This window comes from Neofelis nebulosa, chromosome 5, assembly GCF_028018385.1.
Source record: "Neofelis nebulosa isolate mNeoNeb1 chromosome 5, mNeoNeb1.pri, whole genome shotgun sequence".
NCBI classification, from domain to species: domain Eukaryota; kingdom Metazoa; phylum Chordata; class Mammalia; order Carnivora; family Felidae; genus Neofelis; species Neofelis nebulosa.
The window spans coordinates 145,724,146-145,750,472 of record NC_080786.1 but is presented as its reverse complement, the minus strand read 5'-3'; the positions used below and the strand labels follow the sequence as shown (position 1 = coordinate 145,750,472).

Genomic DNA, 26,327 nt, shown 5'->3' with positions numbered 1-26,327 from the left:
CAAACCCCATGCAGTCTAATTCCTCTTCACAGGGCTTAAAAGGGATGAAAAGATTGTGGTCTTTATGAGGCCACCTTCACATGGTTGCTGTTTTTCTTTGAATAAAGATAGAATAATCAGTTTACAATCCATGATGCCCTTTTACAACATCTTCTGGTCTCAGCTTGCGCTGCTAATCCCTGGAGACGGAGATACATTTTTATCAGAAGCTTTTGAAAAAGGGTATGCCCACTGTTACGTCACTTTGATATATTGTACCTTTTTTCCCCGTTTTGTGCCCTCATTCCCTTCTCCCTCCCCCCAGTTTCTCTGCACCTAGATGGCATTAATTAGCCTTGTCTTCCTAATTAGGCTTGTCTTCCCAACTACCCACTGGTGGGTACCTTGTTGCTCGTCTGGGTTCCCTCAACTCCCCAGGGCTGCTTTTCAGCCCTGCTGGGACACAGACAGAAACCAGGCTGGTGAAGCAAGTGCTGCCTGGGTTCTTTGAGGTCAGATGTATGTTTCCCTCTGAATGGACTGTGCGATCCTGGGCTCTGGGAGGGAGGCACTGCCCTCTAGATGCTAATAGCTGGTAGCAGCGTTATTAACATAGAACAGATCTTAAAAGGCATTGGCTGTGGGAGACCCAGCCCTGCCCCACTTCCCAGAGCTACAGAGCACCACTGCTTCTCATTTTTTTGTTTTTTTTCATATCTTTTCTCAAAAAAAAAAAAAAGGGATTCTAACTGGCAATGAAATGCTTTAAAGATTAAGAAAACCAGGGTAAGGAGTGTTTCAACATGTAGGCTTTCTGAGTATTCAGATACGGCGAAGCGAACAGACCAGAGAGACCGTTGCCTTTGTAAAGGTAGTTTGTTACCCACAGTTCCCCAAAGAAGGGGGCGAGACATGCCACACAGGGCCACACTGGGAAGCACCAGGGCCAGTCAGGAAGCAGGAACCAGGGGGGAATGTGGGCATCTTTATTGTGGTTGTTGCATGAAGGACGGAGCGAGGCAGGGTAAGCAGGCTTAGGGTGGGGGGGTTTCAGTGGGTTCTGAGGTAGAGGGGCGGTCCCGATTTGTCTGGTACCTGGCCCTGAGGGGATTAGGGCAGGGGAATAGCGGCCCAGAGTGTCAGGGCTCACTAGAAGAGATGGGGGTAGGGGACTCCACGTTGGTTGGTTTGCATAAGAAAGGTGTGCTCCCCGGTGGGTGAGTCCTTTGCTGCATGTAGGAATGGCGAGCCCCGGGAGGGGCAGTTCCGGGGTCTGTAAGGCCCCCAGATGTCAAAATATCAGAATAAAAAGACATTCTTGGGGCGTCTGGGTGGCTCAGTCAGTTAAGCATCTGACTCTTGGTTCCGTCCAGCTCAGGTCATGATCTCACAGTTGGTGAGTTCGAGGACTGCGTCGGACGCTGCACTAGCAGCATGGATTCTCTCTCTCCCCTCTCTCTGTTCCTACCCTGCTCGTTCTCTGTCTCTCAAAATAAACTCCAAAAAAAATTAAAAAAAAAAAAAAAGACGTTCTTAGTACGAGGAGGATGAACAGCAGCCCCTGAAAGCCCAGGTGTAGGATTTACAAACCCTGTTATCCCTTTACTCAGACTCCATTATTGCCCCCAAACAAATAAGCCTGACAGGCTCTTCCAGTTGTCTCCCTGGGACCCCCGCCTTCCTTCCTCCTGCAACACACTCTCCACTCAGTCCTGTGGAAAGGCGCCTTGGAAAAAGTGAGGGAAATGGTGGGGAGGGGGTCATTTGGAGGTTCCATCCTGACAGCCTGTGTTAATCTCTTCCAGCCAAGACGGACACGGCTTTCAAGGCATTCTTAGATGCCCAGAACCCAAAACAGCAGCACTCGGCCACTCTCGAGTCTTACCTCATCAAGCCCATCCAGAGGATCCTCAAGTACCCGCTTCTGCTGAAGGAGCTCTTTGCCCTGACGGATGCCGAGAGCGAGGAGCACTACCATCTGGACGGTGAGGCCCCGGCCCCGAGGTCTGCCCCCCGCCCCCCCTGCCCGTGTCTCCGTGACCGTCTCTAAACAGCCGTTGCCTTTCACGGCCGTTTTCTTCCAGTGGCCATCAAGACTATGAACAAGGTTGCAAGTCATATCAATGAAATGCAGAAAATTCATGAAGAATTTGGGGCTGTGTTTGACCAGCTCATTGCTGAACAGACCGGTGAGAAAAAAGAGGTAAGAGGGCCGGCCTCTCAGAACACCTGGCAGTAAAGCTGGGTTGGTTCCATTGTTTTCTGAAGGTGTTATTTGTAAGTAAAAGAGTTACGAAGGTATTGTTTTTGTCGGTGGAACTTTTACCCTTTATCCAAGGCTATAAGTGAATTTTCTTCCTCAGCTGAATTAGTTCTTAATATCAGAACGGTGTCTCTGAGTCTCATTCCTTCCCTCTCGGGACCTCTGGTTTTATTCTGTTATGTGTGAGCCTGAACCCCCATGACCATGGCTTGGGCTGCTTCCGTAAGCACCGTAGAAGGCCAAAGCTGCATCCCTCGAGATTAGAATAATGCTCAGCCTGTCGTAGGGGCTCAGTCAATATTTGCTAAATGAATGAAAATTTCAAATGACTCTAAATCTGTTTTTTTTTTAAAGTCTACCTAAAAACCTACTTAGAAGAAAGAGTGACAGGGCCAGATACACCTGAGAAAAACTGAGAGCAAATTATAAATAATGCCTGAGTCATTGACAAGAGCTTATGTGAATAAAAATTCTGATAATACTGAGATGAATCCGAGGGATAGGATATGTAATAACGTTCATCACTGCCTCTGTGCATTCGGCTGGAATAGTCTCCTAGGGTTTGCTTTCTGCCTTTAAAAAAAAAGAAAGGAGAAAAGCTGGGAGGGAACCAGGAAGAAAATCACTCCTACTGGGATGACAAGAGGGTAAGAGACAAGGGGGCGGGGAAACTTGGTTGTTTAGTCTAAGCAGAGAGAAAACAGCCTTATCTTCAAGGTACACAGGATTACTGTCCGGGTTCATTTTGATGTCTTCAGGGAAACAAAACAAGTTTTCAGACTGCTAAAGGCTGATTTTCAGACAGAGGTAAAATCATGGGCCCTCCTCTAGATGTAAAAGCAAAGACATATTAAGACATTTATGTTACTCAGATGATAGGAGGGAACCAGGCAGACGTCACCACGGTTTCTTGGAAAAGCTGGACTAGCACAGGTGTGGATAAGACATGAAGAAATAGTGTGATCGGTTGCAAATGGAGACACACTGGCTTCTCCACGGTGGGAGGAAGTCAAGTCAGCGCCCGACTGGACAACCATTGCCTACACCTTCAAGAGAGTTGCAGAGGAGCTCAAAGGCAGCATGGAGGGCTGGAGTCTGACGGCTCGGGAGGGTGTGTTAGAGGATCCACAGTGTTCCACTGAAACACCATTTATTTTTTTCTACCGGTGTGACAAGCAGAGCATGAGAATGTTCTCAGTCTACCTGGCAGATGATGTAGTCAATCAAGAGTTTAGAAAAGGTGGGCACGGCTACTCTGGACTGAGTTTTCATTTTCTTTTTTTAAAGAATTTTTTTTTTAATGTTTTTTATTTATTTTTGAGACAGAGAGAGACAGAGCATGAACGGGGGAGGGGCAGAGAGAGAGGGAGACACAGAATCGGAAGCAGGCTCCAGGCTCTGAGCCATCAGCCCAGAGCCCGATGCGGGGCTCGAACTCACGGACCGCGAGATCGTGACCTGAGCCGAAGTCGGACGCTTAACCGACTGAGCCACCCAGGCGCCCCTGAGTTCTCATTTTCTTTTTTTTTTTCAACGTTTTTTTTTTTTATTTTTATTTTTGGGACAGAGAGAGACATAGCATGAACGGGGGAGGGCCAGAGAGAGAGGGAGACACAGAATTGGAAACAGGCTCCAGGCTCTGAGCCATCAGCCCAGAGCCTGACGCGGGGCTCGAACTCACGGACCGCGAGATCGTGACCTGGCTGAAGTCGGACGCTTAACCGACTGCGCCACCCAGGCGCCCCTGAGTTCTCATTTTCTTATAAAACCTTGTAAGAAGAAAGCCGTGGGATGCTTGTGAGAGGGCAAAATACGGGAAAAGACGAGAAAAATCTCTTCGATCTCAAAACAAAGCACTTACCACTCTTAATGTTTGGGTGTTTGCTTTGATTTAGAAAATTATATCTCTGTATATGCTTGAATAATTATATTTTGAAAATAATTTTATGCCTTGTTTATTTAATATTGAACAAAAAACTTCCATGTTGTTTTAAATTATTCAAAACAATCATTTAAATTATTGTGTAATATTTCATTGTGTGGGCGAACAATGGTTTACTTAATTTCCTGTCATTAGACAGATCTCTTGGTTTCATTGACTACTACAAATAATACTGACAGCATTTTTTAAAGTATTTATTATTTATTTTTATCTTATATATATATATTTATTATTTATTATTGTTATTATTTTTAAGCAATCTCTATACCCAATGTGAAGCTCAAACTCACGAACGACCCCAAGATCAGGCTTCTGCAGCCAGGCACCCCAATACTGCAAACATTTTTTTATCACAACACTTCCTCCCCTGTGTTTTAGTTTATTCTAATTTTGACAGAAGTAAATTTTATTGGGCCTGGGAAATGAACATTTTCATTATATTGTTCGTGATGCATCAAGCTAGCTTCTGGATTTTAATGACCTTGGGGGCAAAGACCTTGTTATGCTAAAGACTAGAAAATGATATGGATAATGGATTGCAAAGCATTTAGGGGAAAAAAAAAAAGATGAATATGATTCAAAAGTCAAGGACTGTGAAAGGGAACATGGCTTTGGTGAAACTGCCCGTCCTCTACAATGAAATTCTGACAATCAAGTGAGAAATCTTTCTAGCGAGGAACAAAGAGACAAAGTGCGGTATAAAATAGCCTCCTGTGGGCTGAGATTTTGTGAAAAGAAATGTGCAAAAGATAAAGGGAGACATTGAACTGAGAACCAGTATTAAAGAGAAGGAAAATCCCATCTCAGTATTAGGACGTCCAAAGCCCAGAAAGATCAAGGCTTGGAAAAGATGCCAAAGAAGGCAACAGAAGATTGTGTTTTAACCCTGTAAGAAGAGTAAGAAAGAAGTAGGGGCCCAAAGTGGAGCAGAGGTTTAGTAGCCAATGATCCTTGATTAGGCAAGGAGAAGGCCTCAAGTTCCATGCAATCTCTCTTTGAGGATGGTCTTCAAACTGAAAAGGATGGAGTGGTCTCAATTTCACAAACATACGACCTGAGGGAAATGTGGGTCCTGGGGAAATAGTGCACAGATCAGTTACTACACTCCTTGCCACATACATTGGAGCAATTATGGAAACTTTGAGAGGCAGCCAGTTAGAGGCACATAGGTTATGTCCTGATTCCCACAGAGCTGATTCCTGATCATTGTAGTTCCTTTTTAATGGCAATATCCAGTAAAAACCTAGAATGGGTTTATGAACAGTTTGTCAACAGTTATGAATAGGAACATTTATCAGTATCTGTTGGGAAAGGTGGGTCACTATTGAAATGGTAACATTCCAGGGACACGTTACCATAGCTCATCTTGTCATCAGCCGCTTTCCTCAGACGGTCCCTGAAGGCAGATATGTGCACAAAGAACAAAGCTGTTCAAGAAAATACTGTATGATGAAGCTGGGAGGCCTTCAACCTCCCCATGTTAAACCCTACGGAGTTGAGCTGGACCACGTAGAGCATCCCTTTTGCTTAGGTAGGACGAAGAAAAGACCAAAGAGGGCATGTCCCCTTTGGGCCCAAAAGACGTGGCCGAGTAGAACAGGCCAGACTTCTAAGCAGAGCTTAGTCTTGAGGTTTGGGCAGAAAATTGAGAAGGTGACAAGTAGAAGGCCAAGGGAGATACTGTTGGCCAGGATGGGCAGTGCTGACACCCTTATTCCGTGGGCCATGTGGAAACTTGAAAACAGAGCATAACCACATGGGCTGGGACTGCATCAGTCCCTTTTCACTATGTGACAAATAACATCTCAGTGAATACCACCACACTCGGGTGTGTGGGCCAGCGGAACTCTGGCCTCTCTTGGTGAGCTCTAGAACGTAAAGCCCAGGTACACTCTACTTGTCATCCTTTCGGGATCCGGGCCGAAGAAGCAGTGGCCGTCTTGGGCATATCCTTTCCATGGAAGGTGGAAGCCCAGGAGGGCTGGTGGAAACTTACTATGGCAAGTCTGTGGCCCAAGGCACATGGCCACGTGCAGAGTCTTCAGGGATTTGCCTGGTGTAGTGGGAGGTGCTAGAAAGTCACATGGCAGAGGGTGCCGATACAGAATTATGTTGGAAGAGGAAGTAGAGTTTGGAGAATGATCTGCCCCAGTGACCCTCAGTCACGTTTAAAGACATATCCCGTAAGGCGGTGGCCCAGAATGGTACCTGGGAATTTGATTTCTGTGTATAAACACTCCTCTTTTGTGTGGATGCTTGGGGCATGGGTAGTAGAGACTATAGTTACCTTAGTTGAGACTGTCCTGGGACGTGGTTGACTAGTTATTTCATATGTACAAACAAACTAAGATTGATTAATTTTTTTTATCCTTGGCTATACTACTTACTAATAATACAGGTCAGTAATTATTATTATTATTGATCCCCCAGTCACTATAGTGGTAACCACACCACTGAATTTTGGTTTGGTTTGTGGTTTTAATTTTTTTTTTAACATTTATTCATTGTTTTGAGAGACAGAGCACAAGCGGGGGAGGGGGCAGAGAGAGAGGGAGACACAGAATCCGAAGCAGGCTCCAGGCTCTGAGCTGTCAGCACAGAGCCCGACATGGGGCTCGAACCCGCGAACCATGAGATCATGACCTGAGCCGAAGTCTTAAGCCAGTGCTTAACCGACTGAGCCTCTCAGGTGCCCTGACACCAGTGGATTTTGTACTGCTGGAGCCGCATCTCCAGCACCGGCATCTGGCTTGGTGACTCAGGATAAGCAATGCCAAATGGCACTGTGGTCAGCAGAGGGCTGCCGGGTCGCTGCTGCTATTTCCAGAAATCCTGTCAGATTATAAGCAGCAAAATGAACCAGACCCATCTGTCTTTGAGAAGCTCAACATCAAGTTTTGGAATATCTGAAATGCTGCCTTGAGCTTGATCTCTGGATGCGGAACCTATTGGCAGTGTTTGGTATTTATCAGTGGGTGGACCACGGACTCTGATTGTTTGTAAAGCCTTGTCCCCTAATGTGCCTGCACAGAGAGCAGGTCAAGAGACCAGATGCTTCTCCTCCCTGTGAATAGGCTGCTGAGTGGGCAGGAGGTTGAGGTGTGGATGGGCTTGCAAATGGGCCCTGGACTCCGGTGACAAAGGCAGAGGTGGCTGTCGGGAGGTGTCAGCACTGGACTGCCGCAGCATCATGTCTGGATGGCTCTACGACCCAAAGACGCATCTGGACCAGGCTTGTGCTCAGTCTCCCCCAGCCATGTGACCACACCCCATGATTTCTGCGGATCCCTGAGCTCACGCTGCACATACTTAAAGAGCACTCTTCAGACTCCTCAGTTGGCTTCTCTCTTCCTCCTCTAAAGTGAAATCAAACCTTGAGAATGAGCTGGAAGAAGAAAAAATCATTGGTTCCACTGCTTTCCAGAAAAACCTTGGCTCCAAGGGGATTTAAACCCATAGGTGGAAATGCCTAGTTTTCTGGGGGGAATCTCTGTGATCGATGGCCATTTGTCTCTCCTTCGGGAACTGTCTCTATTTGAACACAGAGCCTGGCCAGTTTTGTAGATCAATTTTGACAGGCTCCAGGCTCCAGGCTACTGTGTGTGAATTTTGAGGCCCCAATTTCTACCTTTTGCCACTCTAGTCTTGAAATTCTTGTAGACAAATGTGGGATAAAGAAAACAAAGTGACCAGGGGTACCGGGGTGGCCCAGTCCGTTAAGTGTTCAGCTTCGGCTCAGTTCATGATCTCATGGCTCTTGAGTTCTGGCCCTGTGTCACACTCTGTGCTGGCAGTTGGGAGTCTGGAGCCTGCTTCAGATTCTGTCTCCATCTCTCTGCCCCTCTCCACTCGTGCACAGTCTGTCTCTTTCTCTCTCTCTCTCTCTTTCAAATAAAAATCAACATTAAAAAATTCAAAAAGTATGGGAAATCTATTTAAAAGAAAAAAAAAAAAAGTGACCAGATGTGGTTAAAGACCATATTTTTGTGAAATAAGATTGACATCAGCCTGCCAGATTTGAAAACCTAAAAATCTGAATATTGTAACAACCACCTGCAAGTTTTTTTTTTTTTTTTTTTTTTTTTTTTTTCTGTGCTTCTCAGGTTGCAGATCTGAGCATGGGGGACCTGCTTTTGCACACCACCGTGATTTGGCCAAACCCGCCAGCCTCCCTGGGAAAGTGGAAAAAGGAGCCAGAACTGGCAGCCTTTGGTACGTATCAGAACAGGGCTGGTGAGGGTGGGCACAGGGAGGGAGGCTGGGCTTATTTCCCAAAACAAGAACTTTTCTTTCCCAAGACCCAATTTATTAAAATGAAGTTCATTCCAGTTATCTGAACCGGTCTTCCTGCCTTGAGCACCGGCATGTCACAAACAGTGAATGAAACCTTCCAGTGAAGTATGGCCAGTGTGAGCACCAGCTACGTGAGAGGGAGGGAATGGCCGTGCCAAGCCTGCCCCGTGTACGAACACGCAGGCAGAGAAAGAGTTTGTTGTCGTCCCTGCTCTGAGTATCTTTTTTTTTTATTTTTTATTAAAAAAAACCCTTTTTTAATGTTTATTTTTGAGAAAGGGGCAGGGAGGGAGAGGGAGAGCAGGAGTGGGGAGGGGCAGAGAGAGAGAAGAAGACACAGAACTGGAAGCAGGCTCCAGGCTCTGGACTGTCAGCACAGAGCTCCACACAGGGCTCGAACTCATGAATTGTGAGATCATGACCTGAGCCGAAGTCGGACGCTTAACCAACTGAGCCACCCAACCCCCCTCTGCATAGCTTTTCAAAATAACAGGTTAACAATACACCAGGGAAAAGCCGATGGGCAAAAATGAAAACACCGTCTTTTTCTGCGACCTCAAATCTGACATCTTTTATCCTTGCTGACTCTGCTGTTGTGTGTGGTGCTGGGATTCAGGACTCTGATTCTCAGCTCACCTGTGGTGGGTGCCTTGCTCAGTTGTGGGGTGCCTCTCAATCAGAGTAGGGCGAATACTAGCAAAAGTAGAGATGCTTGTGCGTGATTTCTCTTTTTCAATCAACTGGTTCAAATGGATGCAGTTGCTGTAATCAGAACTCTCACGTGGTCGTATTGTGAAATGCTTTTTGAGAGAGAAAACTGTGTTTTGGCACACTGGGAATTGTGGGTAATTTAGGAAATACGGCTTGTTGTTGCAGTTTGAATGCTTGGACGGCCTGCAGTGCCATTCTGGGTACAAAACGACCAACAGTGTGTGCTTCTGTTTTATGTTGTGTCTTCTCCTAGCCTCTACAGAAGACTCATGGGTGGGAACCTAAAATAAAGGAAATCTAGCATTTCCATTTTCTTACCTTGCCTTCAAGAGGTTGTTGCTTAAGGCTGCTTTAACTGAACACTTCTTTTTTTCCTCCCCCCCACGATGTGAACAGAGTCTCCCCAAGTGGAACATCCTCGTGATATTAAAATCAGAGTGTTGAACATAAAGACTGTTGAACTTGTCACTTAGATCACTCAGCCTTCACGGAAAAACGTAGTGACCTTTGTAACATTTTCAAAAAGCCACTAGAGTAGTGATGCCATTTCATTAAACATAACAAAGGTGGGCAGGCGCCTGGGTGGCTCGGTTCGTTGAGCGTCCCACTCTTGACTTCGGCTCAGGTCATGAGCTTGTGGTTTGTGGGTTCGGGCTCTGTGCTCATAGCTTGGAGCCTGCTTGGGATTCTCTCTCTCTCTGTTTGCCCCTCTCCCTTCTCGTGCGCTCTCTCAAAATAAATAAACATTAAAAAAATAAAAGGTGGGTAGAAGTGTGCAAGAAAAATATGTGACTCCATGCGTCATACAAGAAAGTATTGGGATATTATAACACATTGGTAGCTTTTGATGGGGGCGGGGTGCTTTTGGCAGGGGTAAGGAGAGTGTTTTCTTTCCCTACTCCCCCCACCCCCCACCCCCCACTTACCAGTTGTGTTTCTTATGTTGCAATTTCTTCTTGGAAGGGCTGGCAGCTTTCTGATGCTTCATGGTAGGTCATTTCTAGGAAGTATGATTCCCAAGTAAATGACCCAAACGGTCTTACCTACCTGTTTCTGATTCTGGGCTACAGGTGAACAATTCCAGAGTTCCGTCATTGGGACTTTTTCACGACTATGTTCTGAATTGTACAGATTTCCTGGGGTTAGAAATGAACAGATTTAAAACCAGAAAATAATTTGAGTGGGAGAAAGTAGGGGTCAACCAACCTACTCTGTAAAAGGCCACATTGTAAATATTTTAGGTTTTCAGGGCCAGAAGCCATATGTAGCCAAACTGCAACCATAGACCATATGTAACCAAACGAGCGCCTGTATTCGCAGGCTGTGCTGAATAGGCAGCTGGCCCCAGTTTCCAGGGTGGTTTACAAAGGGTTCAGGAACAGGCTGTTTTTGAGGTTTGGGGCTTTAGCTGCCACTTGCTGCACAGGCTCAGAGGGAGGACAGTGTGTGTTCCACTCTGCATCATTCTGCTCCCTGCCCCATGGGTTGCTTACTGGGGCTGGGAGCGGGGGGGGGGGGGGGGGGGGGGGGGGGGAAACTCACCAAAAGGGAGCCCCCATCACCTGTGCTGGGTGTGAATGGAAGTTGCACACCCAGGCCCAGTGATCAGTGATCGGTGATCACACTGCCAGTAGATTCCGCCGGGGCCATAGTTAGCAAGGTGAGAATTGCCCAAGGCTCTATGGGAGGTGGAGGCAAGCTTATTAAGTAAGAGTCATCTCCAGAGGGCACCAGGGTGGCTCAGTCAGTTATGTGTCTGACTTCGGCTCAGGTCATGATCTTGCGGTTTACAGGTTCGAGCCCCCATATCAGGCTCTGTGCTGACATGACAGCTCACAGCCTGGACCCTGCTTTGGATTGTGTGTCTCCCTCTCTCTCAGCCCCTCCCCTGCTCACGCTCTGTCTCTTATCTCTGTCTCTCTCTCTCTCTCAGAAAATGAATAAACATTAATTTTAAAAAATTGAGAAAAACAAACCAGGATTATGAGTAAAGGCAGACTGTCCTCACCATCATGAGCTCACTTACGGGTTTTCAGTCCTCCGAGGTCATGTTTGGCAGTTTTGATGTGATTTCAGGTAGCAAGGCAGAGCAAACGGCCTTAGAAATGCCTTTTGAAGTGAAGAGGAGTTGCTGTAAGGGAAGCAGGGTAATTACCATTGAACAGGCAGCTCTGGGGTTAAAACGTGGTTGTCTTTTGATTTGAATCTCTCGTCTCAGGAGACAGCGCAGCTTTCCTCTGAAACAAATTGATGTACTGATGTATACCTCAGCACCTTGATGTTCTTACTCACAGGATGGCTAATCTGTACTGAATGCTGATGATTATCACCTTAAAAAAAAAAGAAAAATAGTTGGTCTAGGCTTCCGCCTTGCAGGGTATTAGACGTTCACCGCTGGGGGTGTAGAGGAGTGCTTGGGGCTGGCAAGGGGTAGCTAGGAGTTTTGGTGGGGGTCATGTGAAAGAGATTGGGCAACACTTCCAGTCAGCTGAGTGAGACTAGCCCCAGGGGATCAGGGAGGGTTTAAGGTGGAGGTGGTCACAGCCCCTGCTGAGGACCGCTCTGGCCCCACCGCCGTGATCCAAGATAGTTGAGGTCAGGGTAAACTGAGGCAGGCCAGTAGCCTTTTTAGAACCATGGCAACCACCCCATTGAGCTGTAGTCCCAGTGACTTGGTGGGTCTTCTGAGACTAAGGTCACTGGACACCCTGTCCTGGGGTAGAGCTCCCTCGGTTTTAAAGGGACCCATTGTCCTGGCTGTGGTGATTTCTGAAGGCTTCTGGTGGGAATGTATGGCCTCTTCATGTGCCAGTGTTAGTCACCGTGCAGAGCAGGTACAGCCTCCTTGGGCTAGTGGGGACTTTGGAGAGGGAACCTCTCCGTCAATCCTCTAGGATTCTTTTTCTTTCTTCCCTCCCTCCCTCCTTCCATCCTTCCTTCCTTTCTTTCTTTCTTTCTTTCTTTCTTTCTTTCTTTCTTTCTTTCTTTCTTTCTTTCTTCCTTCCTTCCTTCCTTCCTTCCTTCCTTCCTTCCTTCCTTCCTTCCTTCCTTCTTTCTTTCCTTCCTTCCTTCCTTCCTTCCTTCCTTCCTTCTTTCTTTCATTTATTTATTTTAAGAGAGACAGAGACAGCACTGGTGGGGTAGGGGCAGAGAGAGGGGGAGAGAGAGAGAATCCCAAGCAGGTTCCGTGCTGTCAGCACAGAGCCTGACATGAGGCTCGAACTCACAAACCGTGAGATCATGACCTGAGCCGAAACCAAAAATTGGATGCTTCACCGGCTGAGCCAGCCAGGCGCCCCGACCCTCTGGAACTCTTGAGGGGTGGGATGCTGTGAGCGTGAAGGGCCAGGGGCAGTCCAGACCCAGTGGCTAGAGCTGGTTTCTTTACACCATCAGGCTGGTTTCTGCAGTGGAGGTTAGAGGCATCTTGCACCAAGGAGAAGCCGATTCATTTATAATAGGACAGAAAATGAGCCAGACACTTGGGGTTGGTCTCCAGAAGGCCTGGGAGCCCCTCCCTGAGAATTCTCAGAATATTCCTTCCCTTTGTGATCCTGGCTCTGGTACACCAGGCATGGCCCCTCCAGCTGCCGTGTGACCACCTGGGCCCTGGCTCTTGGGGCCAGAGCAGGAAGGGGGATGGAGTCCTTGCATCCAAGAGCCAGCGATGGGCTTGCCCATCTTCTGGTCTCCTGGGCGCCCATTCTTCCTTCCCTCTAGGAAGAGTCAGAGTCACTGAGTGGTCACCATGCTTGGCATTGTTTAAGGAACTCTATGGAGTGTGCACAACTATTGGGTCTCCTCTACCCCTCAAAGACTGTAAGAATAAACCGGCAAGCTCCCTGCCCCTGGATCCTTCCTGTGATTCAGCCCCATTTGGAAGAAGTGCAATTGCATTCAGCTTTCATAAACGCATTTTCATTTCTTTAGGTCAAAAAAGATGAGTTCTGTTTCCTGAATTATCAATACTCTGTGTGTGTGTGTTGTGTGTGTGTGTGTGTGTGTTTGTGTGTGTATGTATGTGTGTGTACACTATTTATTAGGTTAGCTGGCATAAATCTAAATCCCTGTAAGCTTTGTTATCATCATCGAGGTTTGTACTGTTCCTCCAGCTGCTGAACCAGTACATTTTTGTTAAATGCATTCTGCCGAAGTTTTAAACTTGAAATCACACCATGATTAAACTTGCTTTAAAAAGGTTCCAGTGGGGCGGGAGGGTTTATTTCCATTTACTTAGGCTTTCTGTGGTTTTTGGAAAATTGTCATCTCAGGAGGCTTTGGAGCCGTGTGGATGGGGTGAATGAGCAGAAGGTGGGGTCGGGGCTGGCTCACATGCCCCTCGCTGTCTTCTTGGGAACTGTAGTGTCCATTATCGGAGTTCAGAGGAAAGCCTCGTGTGTTATGTGCTGTAACCACCTTGTCTCCTCTTTTTCTAGTCTTCAAAACTGCTGTGGTCCTTGTGTATAAAGACGGTTCCAAACAGAAGAAGAAACTTGTAAGACTTCCTACGTCTCCCCTGGTTTGAAAGTAACTCCATTTCTATCTGCTTCTTGTTTTTATCTGCATAATTACCATTCTGCCCCTTGGTCAGGCACGAGCCTTGTGTGATTTCTTTTTCTTTCTTTCTTTCTTTCTTTCTTTCTTTCTTTCTTTCTTTCTTTCTTTCTTTCTTTCTTTCTTTCTCCTTCCTTCCTTCCTTCCTTCCTTCCTTCCTTCCTTCCTTCCTTCCTTCCTTCCTTCCTTCCTTCCTTCCTAACTTTCTAAATACATTTGAAGCATTGCTAAGAACGGGAGGAGATTGCCTACCCCGCCTTCTCTTTGGCAGGTGCACATTGAGAGCGTGAAACGTGAAGAGCTGTTGGGGCCCATCATGGCCAGAACCTTCCTGACACTTGTTGCCTTTTTTACTATCCCCCTTTTGGGGAATCCCTTTCATCTTCCTTCCCATGGGGCTGAGGTCCCTCCAGACCAGCACGGGGTGTTCCAGCCTCACTAGTTGTCTGGGTGTGGGTGTGGGGGGGTGTGGGTGTGTGTCTGTGGTGGTGGTGGGGGGTCCGGTCCAGGCTGAAGCAGATCACCCTCACGCACCCGCTTCCTTCTCTTCCTGCAGGTAGGATCTCACAGGCTTTCGATTTATGAGGACTGGGACCCCTTCCGGTTTCGGCACATGATCCCCACCGAAGCTCTGCAGGTTCGAGCTTTGGCAAGTGCAGGTAAACACGGGAATGTGCCGGGTGCACATTTCCAACGTGTGTATGAACGGTTGGTCTGAATCCTTTCTTTGGCATAACCTCTGTAACCTTCCTTTTTCTTCTATATTTATCTCTTTTTCCTCAGTCTCTCTACCGCCTCTTGTGTTCCCAGCCATGTATTAAATATTTGAATGCATGAATGAATGAATGCATGCATGAACTAAGCGAATGGATGGAATGTTTTCAATATTGTTTCAAGGAGTTCTAGCCAATCCTGTTATATGTATTAATATTATAGTGCCTAATATCTGAGTAGCAGTGAGTCTTGTACTTCTGGACAGAATCCTTGAGACCGTGAGCAGATTAAAGCCCACAGAAAATCACTCACTAGCTTTTTAACCGGGGGGGCCCATAAAGACCACCAAAAGCACAAAATAAAGCCATTAAAGCCCATCCCACTTGGACAACAGGTGCAGTTGTCTGGTAGTGAAGGGAGGCCATGGAAGGGACCTCTGCAATGCACAGTAGATCCGTATTTCTGTATCCTCTTCTGGCATCTGATGTGAGCATTAAGTTCTTGGTGCCCAGTGTGTGTTCGTCATCCTTCCCTGTTTCCACGTGTCACTTCCATGAGTAATAAAATTGGCTCTGATCCTCATAAAATCAAGTCCCATGTCGTGCGGTTTTAGTGAACCTTCAATTACTCACTGAAATTAAACCAGAGCTTCTTCCCTCACTGTTGTGATCTCTTGTAGAAACACTCAAATGCAGAAACCCCATAGGACAAATGTATTTGGGATGATCATTTGCCTTAAGGTTTCTTCCCAACCTTGAGGCACAGCAGTTTACTCTGGTGCCTTTTTACTTTATTTGATTTGCGAGAACCTGGAAGTTATCAGCTGGAGTAGCGTTCCGAGGATGGGGCACTTAAACACTCTTCTTGTCTTATTTTGTAATCGTAGGTTGCAGATTATCTAGTTCGTATGTTGTGCCTGTTTTATAAATGGGAAAGCTTGTGTCTGTGGCCAACTGTTGGCTTCTCGGCCAGATATTTTGCCTTCGCTGAGGACCACGTACACAAAGAATTTAAATTGTGGCAACAAAGTCGTCTTTGTGATGTGCTGTTCCATTCTCACTCTTTCATGCTTTCATTCAAAGCATGTTTAAGATAATCAAGATAAAAGCTTTTTTTTTAAGTGAGTTAGAAAGATTAGCCGACTTGTTTCTCGTCATGAGATCCATTCCAGTGGCTCTGAGAAACCAGAATGTGCAATTGCTCGATTTTTATCTTCGTTTGGGAAGACTCGTGAACATTTTTGCAGATGAGCCCTGGTTGGGCTTAAATCGTGTGGGCACAATGAGGGTTTGTGACCGGGGCTCTCGGTACCACGCTGGGTAAGGCTGAGACCTCGCGAGGTGCAGCCTTTGCTGATTGCAGTAATTGTCCTTTCCACAAACGCTATTTCTGACTTCAAAGACCATGGTATGCCGACGTTGCAAAGCTTAGAAATGACTTCAAAGTACAACTGTCCCCACCTCTGGGCATCCCATTTTTGCTTCCCTCAGAGTGGGCACCCTGGGGGTGCTGAGAAAGAGGAGGAGGCCCATCTGTGTCCAGGACCTGCTTGGCCAGGACACTGGCCTGGCCACTCACAGGGAAGGCTCTTCTCAGGGACACGAGGACCTGCCTCTGGATAGCACTGGCCTGCTGTACTCTGCACTGGCATCTTGGGTTCTGTCTAGTCCAACCGTTGCCAAAAGAACTACTCACTTAATGGAAATAGTTCGGCCAAACAGGCCGTGCAGCTAAAGGGGTAGTTCTGTAATCAATATGATTGACTGATTGCCCTTTTAGACCATCTAGCAGGAGATTGTAGCAACTGGAAAATTTCCAAGCATTTCTTTTTCTTAACACCCATTAAGCTCTCACTTTGTCTCTCTGAGCTGACAGGATGGTGGTGAAGGACCTTTGGTCTTATGAGGCTCTGCGCTATTTAATCTTACGCCAGGGCGTAGAACATGCTTTTGTAAAAATGCAAACGTATGTCTTTGAAACATACGCTAATCCCTCCTTGTTTTAATTTATGTAGACGCGGAAGCAAATGCCGTGTGTGAAATTGTCCATGTAAAGTCTGAGTCTGAAGGGAGGCCGGAGAGGATCTTCCACCTGTGCTGCAGGTGAGCCTGGGGCCGTGAGACTGTGCAGCCCAGAGGGAAGGGACGTGACTGCTCGATGTCCCCTCAACCCCCTCGGGGCTCTGCACATCTGCCTGTGCGTCCCTAGACGCCATGTGCTTTTTCCTGCGCAACAAATAACACTGATCCGACAAATTAAACTGATCTTATCAGAACATAGACGATGATCTCACTAACCTAATTTCTTTTTATTTACTTATATACTTATTTTAAGTTTGTTTGGAGAGAGAGCAAGCAAGTGGGGGAGGGACAGAAAGAGAGGGAGAGAGAGAGAGAGAATCTCAGAAAGGTGCTGTGCTCTCACTGCAGAGCCTGACTCGGGGCTCCAGCTCATCACCATGAGATCATGACCTGAGCCGAAACCTACAGTTGGACGCTTCACCAACTGAGCCACCCAGACGCCGCACCCTCCCCACCCCCCACCACATGCATTATTTCATTTAGCCAGACTGAGGTTCCATTATTCCATTTTACCTATGGGGAGCCAAGGCTCACGGAGGCTACTTTGCCTAAAATATTACAGAAATGAACACTGAGTTCAAACTCGGGTACTATCTGCGTAGGCTAACCTGTTTGTGGTTTTGTTGGCAAAGTCCGTGGACTTTGGTGAGCCCGCCCCTAGAGATGCTGTATTCATTCATTAATACGGAAGACTGAGTGCCACTTACCTGGGTAGAAATACCGACGACCTAATTAGAAAAATTACTCTTACCTAGGAGGAAGGTTTTTATTGTGGGAATTAGGGCTTGGGAAGATTTTTTAGTTCTTTTCAAGGTAGCTTTAATATTGATTTGTCGTGGGGCACCTGGGTGGCTCAGTCGGTTAAGCGTCCCACTTCAGCTCAGGTCATGATCTTTACGGTTTGTGGGTTCGAGCCCCGTGTTGGGCTCTGTGCTGACAGCTCAGAGCCTGGAGCCTGCTTTGGATTCTGTGTCTCTCTCTCTGTCGTCCCCCCCCCCCCACCTTATGCTCTGTCTCTCTCTCAAAAATAAATAACATTTTAAAAAGTCTTTAAAAAAATATCAACTTGTTGAAATATGTCATGGGAATAGCTGATATTTAACATAAGGCCAACTCTAGAGGAAACTAAGGTCATTGGGATGTCTGTCTTTGGGTGCTCTGCAGAGCTGAGAATCCTGTGGTTCATTTGCCTGTAAAAAAACCATTTTGGAACGAAAGGCCTTAAGTGTCAAAAGCAGAATCTGGCAACTTCTTGGTGCAGGATCAGTGTATTCATCAATCTGTTCGTCAATGGGCTGTCTGTCCCACATTAGCTGTGGGAGATGAGTCACAAAGCATAAAGGGAAAGAAGTGTGTGTTCTCTATCTCCAGCAATGAAAACATGGCTCAGCGCAGAAATTGGAGTTGTGGCCTCTTTAACCTTTGGTCCTCAGGGATATTTGTTGGGCTGCCCCCGATAACATTAGAAGATCCCCATGTGTTAAGTACTTTTTCCCCCTAACGCGTGTAAATCTTCTTTCTTTTCATAGCTCTCCAGAGAGCCGGAAAGATTTCCTGAAGGCTGTGCATTCAATCCTGCGTGATAAGCACAGAAGACAGCTCCTCAAAACTGAAAGCCTTCCCTCATCCCAGCAATATGTACCTTTTGGAGGAAAAAGATTGTGTGCGCTCAAAGGGGCCAGGCCAGCCATGAGCAGGGCAGGTACTGTGGGGATTCAGACGTTCAAGATCCCCGTCACCCCCACTCCACTGTAGAACTCCAGTGAGCTTGACCTTTCTGTTGAGCAAGAATTAGATGTGGCCTTGTGGGGGCTAACACTGGAGTACAGCTCTTCCCTGGTGTCAGGTTCCTTGCCCTTGCCTGCTTCCCGGCAGCTCCCTGGGGATCCGCCCTTCATTTACTCATCTTGCCCTCCCTCCAGCTTCCCTTTGCCACCCTCCTCCCTTTGGCTGGGGACGCCTCTCTCATTCGCAAGTGAGCGCGGTCCCTTTCTGGAGGGGCTCTCTCAGCCTGCTTGTGGAATGAGAGTCGCTGCTTTGCATGACAGCCGGCTTTGTCTAGCAAAAAGCAGTGTGTCCTGTCTCAGCAAGGTCACGGCCTGCCATTCTGAAAACATGGTGGCTCTGTAATCTGAAAACACAGCGATGCCTCTTCTCAGTCAGGACGCCATGTTTGATAGGCCAGGTGACACATAAGCTGTTTACCCTTGCCTCGTGCCTGCAACTTTATTTTTAGCTCCACTGTTAGTTTGGGGAAGCCTTGAGCTGCTGTTTGGTGAAGAGGAAACTAGAGTTTAAATGGTCCCAGAGTAAATATTCTTTTAGGACTGGAAGCATCACCTTGGAGCAGTGAGGAAGGAAGACCTACACTACCATCTATAAATAGCAGCAAAATATATCTAGGAAGAAAGGTATTTTCATAACATAGGTATTAGTGACATCAAGATAGTCACACTTTTATCCCTCCTTTCTTAAGAGGTAGCCCTGAATTTTGCAGGGAATTGTCCAGTAAAAGAGGCTTCCTTGGCATTTGCCGAGAAGGTTCTGACCTTTGTCCGGGTCACCTTTCTGCCTATTCACAATTGTGTCGAAGAGGCATAGATAGAATTGTGAATGGTTGGAGGTTTTTGTAGTCCCAGCCTACCTAGCTTGACGTGGGGGTATTATGTTCTTGAGGCACCTTACATTTAACTAATGTTGGGGGTTAGTTAAATCGAACCTACTCTCCAATCAGTTGATAAATGTCTGTTGAAAACCTAGCGCAGTAAACATCTCGTGTTCTGTTGGGTTCTCCAGGTGTCTTGAGAATCTGACATACCTTTGTACCCACAGTTTCTCGCGGAGTCCTCATGTGAAGAAAACTTTGCAGATCCCTTTATACCTCACAGTAGAGCACTTCTCCTGAGAATTGTCTCGCCTAACCTTTTTACTTGCCAGGGAATGTTTAAATTCGGATTGCGAATACGCGTGCCAGCCTCAGGAAATGTGCTTGTCATTGGCTAGGTTTCAGTTGTTAATCAATGAACCTAAATTCAGAGCTGCATTTACCTTAAAACTAAGCAATTTTAGTCTGTAGGACACTCAGAAGTTTTCCTGCTAAGACCCCTTTGGAGTGAAAACGAATGCAGAGTTACACCATCATGAAAACCAAGAGAAGCCCTCAATGTCAGCCTGTTGGCTTTGGCTGATTGGAAGTCGTCTGCCCGATGGCTCATAGTTAGCTGAAGAAAGTTTTGGCCATTCTGCAAACTCCTCAGTATCCTCATCAGCATCTTCACGTTAGACGATTTAAAGATGATGCTTGAGCGGCTCAGCCAGCACCAGTTTGTCACAAGTCTTAACAAGGAATTGGGAGTACTCAAGTCAGAGATGGTCTCCCTGAACCCTGTATAGCCGTCCAGGTTCTTAAGTATCCTTTTAACAAAGGATAAATACTCATGCTTCATTGCGCATTGTCATAAATACCCAGGGAGTTTATTTCTCTGTTCTGATTGAAAAGGACAGTAAAGCCAAGTGTCTTGCCTCAGTACTCAGTCTGAAAGTACTTTATGTCTGCCAAAAGCCCAATTAAAATGAAAGAATTGTACACATACAGAACCTACCATCCATTCTATAATTGGGGTTTGTTTTTGTTTTTGTTTTGTATTTTCCTTATCCCGTATCTGTCCTTCTATCATCCATCAACACATCGTATTTTTGACACATTTCAAAAATACACATGTTAACACACTTTACCCCTGAATACTTGAGCATTGGCAAAAATATTTCCAGTAGCCCAATTTTGAATTGAGGTGGTTCTAATATGGCGATTGGAGGCAGCCAGATTCCACTATGGTGGGATTGGGATAAAACTGAACAGGAAGTTTTGCTTTTTCCCACTGGAGTAAAAGTAGTGCCTTTTTTTTTTTTCCTCTTTTTTTCCATTTTTCCTGGAAACCTTTATTCGATTCCCCTCCTTGATCAAGAGCGATGTCCGTTTGTTCCATTTTCAGCTGGTAGAACGATAGAAACCTAGGGATCTGAGCCAGAGGATGGCCGGAATGGGAGCCAAGTGAGGGCGTCATCCGACCCACTGCCCGTATACCTGCTGTGTTTGGAGTCATGGCTATGTTTGGCAGTACTTGGGAATAGCTATCGTACTTCTTACACCGAAAACAGTTTAATGGTTTTAGGGCTTAGGTGCCGGGAACGCGGCTCCTAATAGGGGTTTAGGCTCTTCCCCTCCACTGGGAACCCCATGTTGCATTTCACCTTCTCGTGTCTAACGCCACAGCCCCTTGACTAGCAGGGACCAGGCAGTGGCGTCCCTTGTGTATGTGTCTTTTGTGTGTGAGCGTGTGGTGGGAGTGTTCGTTTGCTTGATTGAGTGGCGTCTTGTGTGTTTTGAAAAACTCTGGCTTCCTAGAGGGCTGTGGGGTGAACAAACGGATTCAAAGATCTGTTTGTTCGTAATGGTGAGTCCCTTTATATGGCGCTTCGAGGATCAATGGCATGGGTGTCATATATGACTTCTTTCTCATTCCACTCGGGCACCGGTATTTTAATTGATCCGTAGGAGAGTAATCGGTGACACACAGAATGTCGTCAGGAGGGACTAAAGCTCACATTTGCTCAGCCTCACAGTTCACGTGGGGCTTTGTCAGAAAGCGGGCAGGGCCGTGACTAGAGACTTGGTGTCTCTGAGAGCCACTCTCCTGTAGGCTCTGCGTGAGGGACGCCGTGCCCTTACTTCACTGCAGATCCTCCAGAAATGTGACATTTGGTTTCCCAGAGAGCAGTATAACTTGGACCCAAACTTCTGCCTCCTTGATGTGTGATTTCTACGAAGCCAGTGGAACCCTAAAAGCACCCCCTACCCTTACCAGAGACCCATCCCAGCTACATGACCCTGGGACAGCCCCTGGGGATCCCCAGAGCACTGCACCATGGGACATCGTCAGGGCTGAGGGCACTAACTAATCCCAGGGTCAGAGGTCAACTGGGTGCAGCACAGGGTAGAGAAATGGATTGTTTCAGAGGGAGGTGAATCCCCTTTTCCCCATAACCGACAGCCCCCTGTGTCCCTCTGTTCCCCCTGCCCTTCGGTCCGTTGCTATGACATCCTCCAAGTCCAGACATCTGTGTGAAATAAAGACTCTAAGGCAGACTGGTGAAATCTGGACTTTAAGCCCCGAACGACATCAAATAAATACCATTTAGCGTTTCTTTTTCTTTTCTTTGCTGTCTGGATTTTCATCGCATGTAAAGCATGTGGGGGTTTTCTTTTTATATTTTTGTGTGTGTGTGCAGTGTCCGCCCCAAGCAAGTCTCTTGGCAGAAGGAGGCGGCGACTGGCTCGAAACAGGTTTACCATTGACTCTGATGCCATCTCGGCCAGCAGCCCGGAGAAAGAGTCCCAGCAGCCCCCCGGTGGCGGGGACACTGACCGATGGGTAGAGGAACAGTTCGATCTTGCTCAGTACGAGGAGCAAGACGACATCAAGGAGACAGACATCCTCAGTGACGATGATGAGTTCTGTGAGTCCGTGAAGGGCGCCGCGGTGGACACAGACCTGCCCGAGCAGCTTCAGGCTGCATCCATCAGTCAGCGGGAGAGAGGCCGCAAAAGCCTGGATAGTCACGCGTCCCGCATGACGCAGCTCAAGAAGCAAGCCGCCCTGTCGGGCATCAATGGAGGCCTGGAGGGCCCGAGTGAGGAAGTCATCTGGGTTAGGCGCGAAGACTTTGCCCCCTCCAGGAAACTGAACACTGAGATCTGACTGTCACTTTCCCCCTAGAGAGTGTGTGTAGATACTCCCCACCCCCCACACCCTGCCCTCCCCCTGCTCCCTCCTGTCCCCTCAAGGAGGAGAATGTCCCCGTAGGTGGCACTCTTGCACACACACAAACACGGTTTTGGCGGCTTGACTTTGTGCTGAAGCCACGTCGCCACCCAACTTCGTCATCTCTCACGACATCAGAAAGAATTGTCCAGAATCCCAAATAAGCTCGAGTTCCATCTTCTGTACATTCCTAAGGGCTCTTATCCTCAACTAATCAGGGCCGGAAAAATTCAAAAATAAAACAAAAAAAAGAAAGATTCTGTAGCCCTGGAAAAAGAATCACCCCGGGTGTTTTAAGTATGTTACGACAGATTAGTTGAAGGGACAGCACAAAAACTAACAATAATAAAAGTCGCTCTATCTGAAATCAGTCCAGGAGCCATCTCTCAGTTGGGGAAACCACGTTCAAACACAAAACACAACAAAGCAACTGTACCGTCTACAATGTTCTTACTCCTTCCCCTCTTAAATGTCTGAGAATATGTGTATTTTAAGAATGTGTGAGGAGACGGTGGAGATGTATGTTTTGATGAGTTGTTTTTTGGGGTTTTTTTTGTTGGTTTTTTGTTTGTTTGTTTGTTTTCTTCTCTCTCTTCTGTTTTGGTCCATGGCTGGTCTTACTCAGTGTCCGTGTTCGGAAGTTCTAGTTTTGCATAGAATTATAAAGATGCCAAACTCTTTAAGAAGAGATCCAAATTTATCACTTGAAAAAAAAAACACACAAAAAAACACTATTTTTTGTATTTTACTTGAGATGCAGGGGCACAAACAGATAAGAATTTTACAGTGCTAGTGTAACTCTGAATCTAAAGAAATGAGGATTTTACCTTTTACAGAGAGAGTGAGGCATGGTGATTTTATATTTATATATGAAAGGCCAACAAGATGCTTAGGAGAAACTTTTAAAGAAACAGATTGCTTTTTTTTTTTTTTTTTTAATGTTTGAATCTCTATGCGAGATGGGAGCTTGGCTGGATTAAACATGACACCCGGATGGGCGGTGTGTTATGTCTGTTGCACGTGGCGGGGGAGGGGAGGCTCCTTCTCAAGGGGTTGCCATGGTGATCATTGGTTTTCCCATCAAAGTTGCATCCTCATCCAGAGAATACCTGTCCCTTCCCTGACGGTCCACACCAGACCCCTTAACAAAACAGCCTCTTCAGAAACCTATGCCAACGAAAACAGGGTAAACACGCTAAAAAAACCTAACGTTCTCAACAGATTTCCAAATAGGAAGAACAAAAACAAGTTAAAGCACTTTTGATTCTTTTAAAACGGTTTATAGCTTTTTTTTTTTTTTCCTCCCATTTCACAATGTCCACTTCCTAAGAAGGGTTTCAATAATATGAAAACTTTCTTTTTGGGGGAAAATATCTATTTGGTGTTTGACACATCAGTAGGTACTTTAAAGACCTGAATTTTATAGTAGCTTTAGGAATTATATTTTATAAAAATCAGTTATGACTTTATATTTCCAGACAATAGAGAGTTCAGAACATCACACTCCGGTACCCTTGCTTGCTTTACCCGCTTTTCCACCCTCTGTCCCCCCCCCCCCCTTTCGGGTTTCCAGGGCTTTGAGCTTGATCTTTTGAAAGTTTTATTCTATTAAATTTTTGCTATATCTTCTGGTTTTCTTAAAAAGCTTTAGAATGGTTTCTATACCCTTTGTACCACTGCATTGTTCCATATCACCTCTAGTTCGATTGTGTCCAGATGGAAAACGGAAGCAGAGACTTCTGATAGCCACACTAGTCCCAGTGCAACGGTTCCGTCTGCAGATGCTAGAAAGTCTGGTGCTTAGAGAGGGTGCCATTGTCTCTTGTACATAAGGTCATGACGTGTCTATGTCAAAAGTTCTTATATATTTCTTTTATAAGCTGAAAGAAGGTCTATTTTTATGTTTTTAGGTCTACGAATGGAACGTTGTAAATGCCTGTCAAACAATAAAAATACTGAAAAGTATCTGGACGGTCCTGTGCCTTTTTGGATGGGAGGATGGGTGTGGACTGTTGGCGGTGGGAAAGAGGAGATTCCTGGGAATGCCCTTTTGTTTCTCTCTCTCTCTAAATAATTATCGTGATCATCAAGGGAAAGCTGACTTGGTAGAGCTTTTCGTGCTTTTGTGTTTTTTTGTGTGTTGTTTTTTTTTAATTTTGTTGTGTTGGGGGTGCCTGGGTCGCTCAGTCGGTTAAGTATCTGACTTCGGCTCAGGTCATGATGTCGCCGTTCCTGAGTTCGAGCCCTGCGTCGGGCTCTGCGCTGACAGCCGGAAGCCTGGAGCCTGTTTCAGATTCTGTGTCTCCCTCTCACTCTCAGCTCCTCCCCTGGCCACACTCTGTCTCTGTCAAAATAATAAACATAAAAAAAAATTTTTTGTGTGTTATTTTTTAATTTTTTCAACTTGAGGTGTAATTGACCTATAATATTATCTTAGTTTCAGGTGATTTGGTATTCGTGTATATTGCAAAATGGCCTCCTCAGTAGTACGGTTAATATCTGTCACCATACATAGTTTTTCTTGTGATGAGAGCCTTCAAGATCCACTCTTCTAGGTATGTTCAGATCTGCAGTATGGTATTTTAACTATAGTCACCATGATGTATGTTACTTCCTGAGGACTTACTCATCTTAGAACTGGAAATTTGTACCTTTTGAACCTTTGACTCATTTTGTCCACCCCCCACCCCCCACCCCCCACCTCTCTGGCAGCCATCAGTCTGTTCTCTATGTTTGTGGGCTGGATTCTTGTTCTTTGTGGTTTGGGGGCATTGTTTTTATTTTTATTATTTTTTTAAAGTTTACTTATTTTGAGAGAGAGAAAGTAGGAGAGGAACAGAGAGGGACAGAGAGAGAATCCCAAGCAGGCTCCACACTGTCAGCGAGGACACAAACCGTGGGATCGTGACCGGAGCCAAAATCAAGAGTCAGTGTTTAACCAGTGGAGGCACCCAGATGCCCCGATACTTTTTTAAAAACCTAAACCTTAATATTTTAAATATCAGGGACCACTGTAGAGCAGAATCCGTAGAAAAGAATGCCATTTTACATGTGGTTTCAACATGCCCCACATCCAGGTCAAATTCAGTGGGACCCTCACAGCATTTCTGAGCACCAGCCCCATTCTCTTTGGCTTTAGGACTTGGCCCATTTTCCTGGAAGCCACCTGGGGCTTCCCGAGCCGATCCCAAGAACTCGTTGGTTTCTGAGTTCTGTGTCTTCATCTTAAATAGAACATCCTGTGTTCCGTTGTGCTCAGCTCTGTGCTTGTGTTTTGTGCCCAGTGTCATTGCCTTGTGCCATAGACATAAAGGGTTGGTTCGCTTTCAATCAAGGCGTTCACGTTTTGGTTCATGTCCTTCCTGACTGGCTCCTTGAATACATGCGTGGGTGTGCCCCTGTGTACCGACAAAACACGCACACACTTACGAAATGGGTTCATACTAATTTATTAACACATACTTTTTTTATTAATCTGAGTTTTACCCTCAGTGATACAAATTGTGGCCATTTGCCTAAGACAATAAATGGGTTTGTAGCATTCAGAGTCATTGCTACATAGTCATCCATTTTAATGGATGGACTGTGGTTTACCATAATTTCTATGTTCAGTTCCCTGCTGATGGTCATGAAGGATTCTGGTTTTTATTATTATAGGAAAATACTGTGAACGTATGTGTTGCGTATTCTTTGTGCACTTGTTAGAGTACAGTCATCGAAATAGCTTTGAGTGTATGTATATGTGTCTTGAAGATTTTGATGTACATTTCTACATTGTAGGGGCCAAACTGCTGACCTGTTTGGCTTCTGGTGAGTCGTCAAGATCCACTTTCCTGTCTGGTGTCTTCACTTTGCCACAGAAATGCCTATGGCTTTGCCATGGACACTGGCATTATCTCCTGCGTTTGTATTAGATCCTTGGGCTGGATATCCTGGTGGGTGGACCATCTCCCAGTGTCCTGTCCTTC

The 26,327-nt window shown here is 46.2% G+C and overlaps 1 protein-coding gene across 10 annotated transcripts in view; it reads left to right on the top strand.

The window, feature by feature from the left end:
* TIAM1 (TIAM Rac1 associated GEF 1) overlaps positions 1 to 24,324 on the top strand; it is a 396,414-nt gene extending 372,090 nt beyond the window's left edge. For all 10 annotated transcript variants that reach the window (XM_058731853.1, XM_058731852.1, XM_058731858.1 and 7 more), the window contains 8 exons: positions 1,785 to 1,964; positions 2,064 to 2,182; positions 8,288 to 8,396; positions 13,625 to 13,683; positions 14,299 to 14,401; positions 16,471 to 16,558; positions 18,067 to 18,239; positions 21,827 to 24,324. In XM_058731853.1, the coding sequence (XP_058587836.1) occupies positions 1,785 to 1,964; positions 2,064 to 2,182; positions 8,288 to 8,396; positions 13,625 to 13,683; positions 14,299 to 14,401; positions 16,471 to 16,558; positions 18,067 to 18,239; positions 21,827 to 22,296 (1,301 nt within the window). In that variant the 3' untranslated portion in view covers positions 22,297 to 24,324. The remainder of the gene's footprint in view (positions 1 to 1,784; positions 1,965 to 2,063; positions 2,183 to 8,287; positions 8,397 to 13,624; positions 13,684 to 14,298; positions 14,402 to 16,470; positions 16,559 to 18,066; positions 18,240 to 21,826) is intronic.
* The last annotated feature ends 2,003 nt before the right edge of the window (positions 24,325 to 26,327 follow it).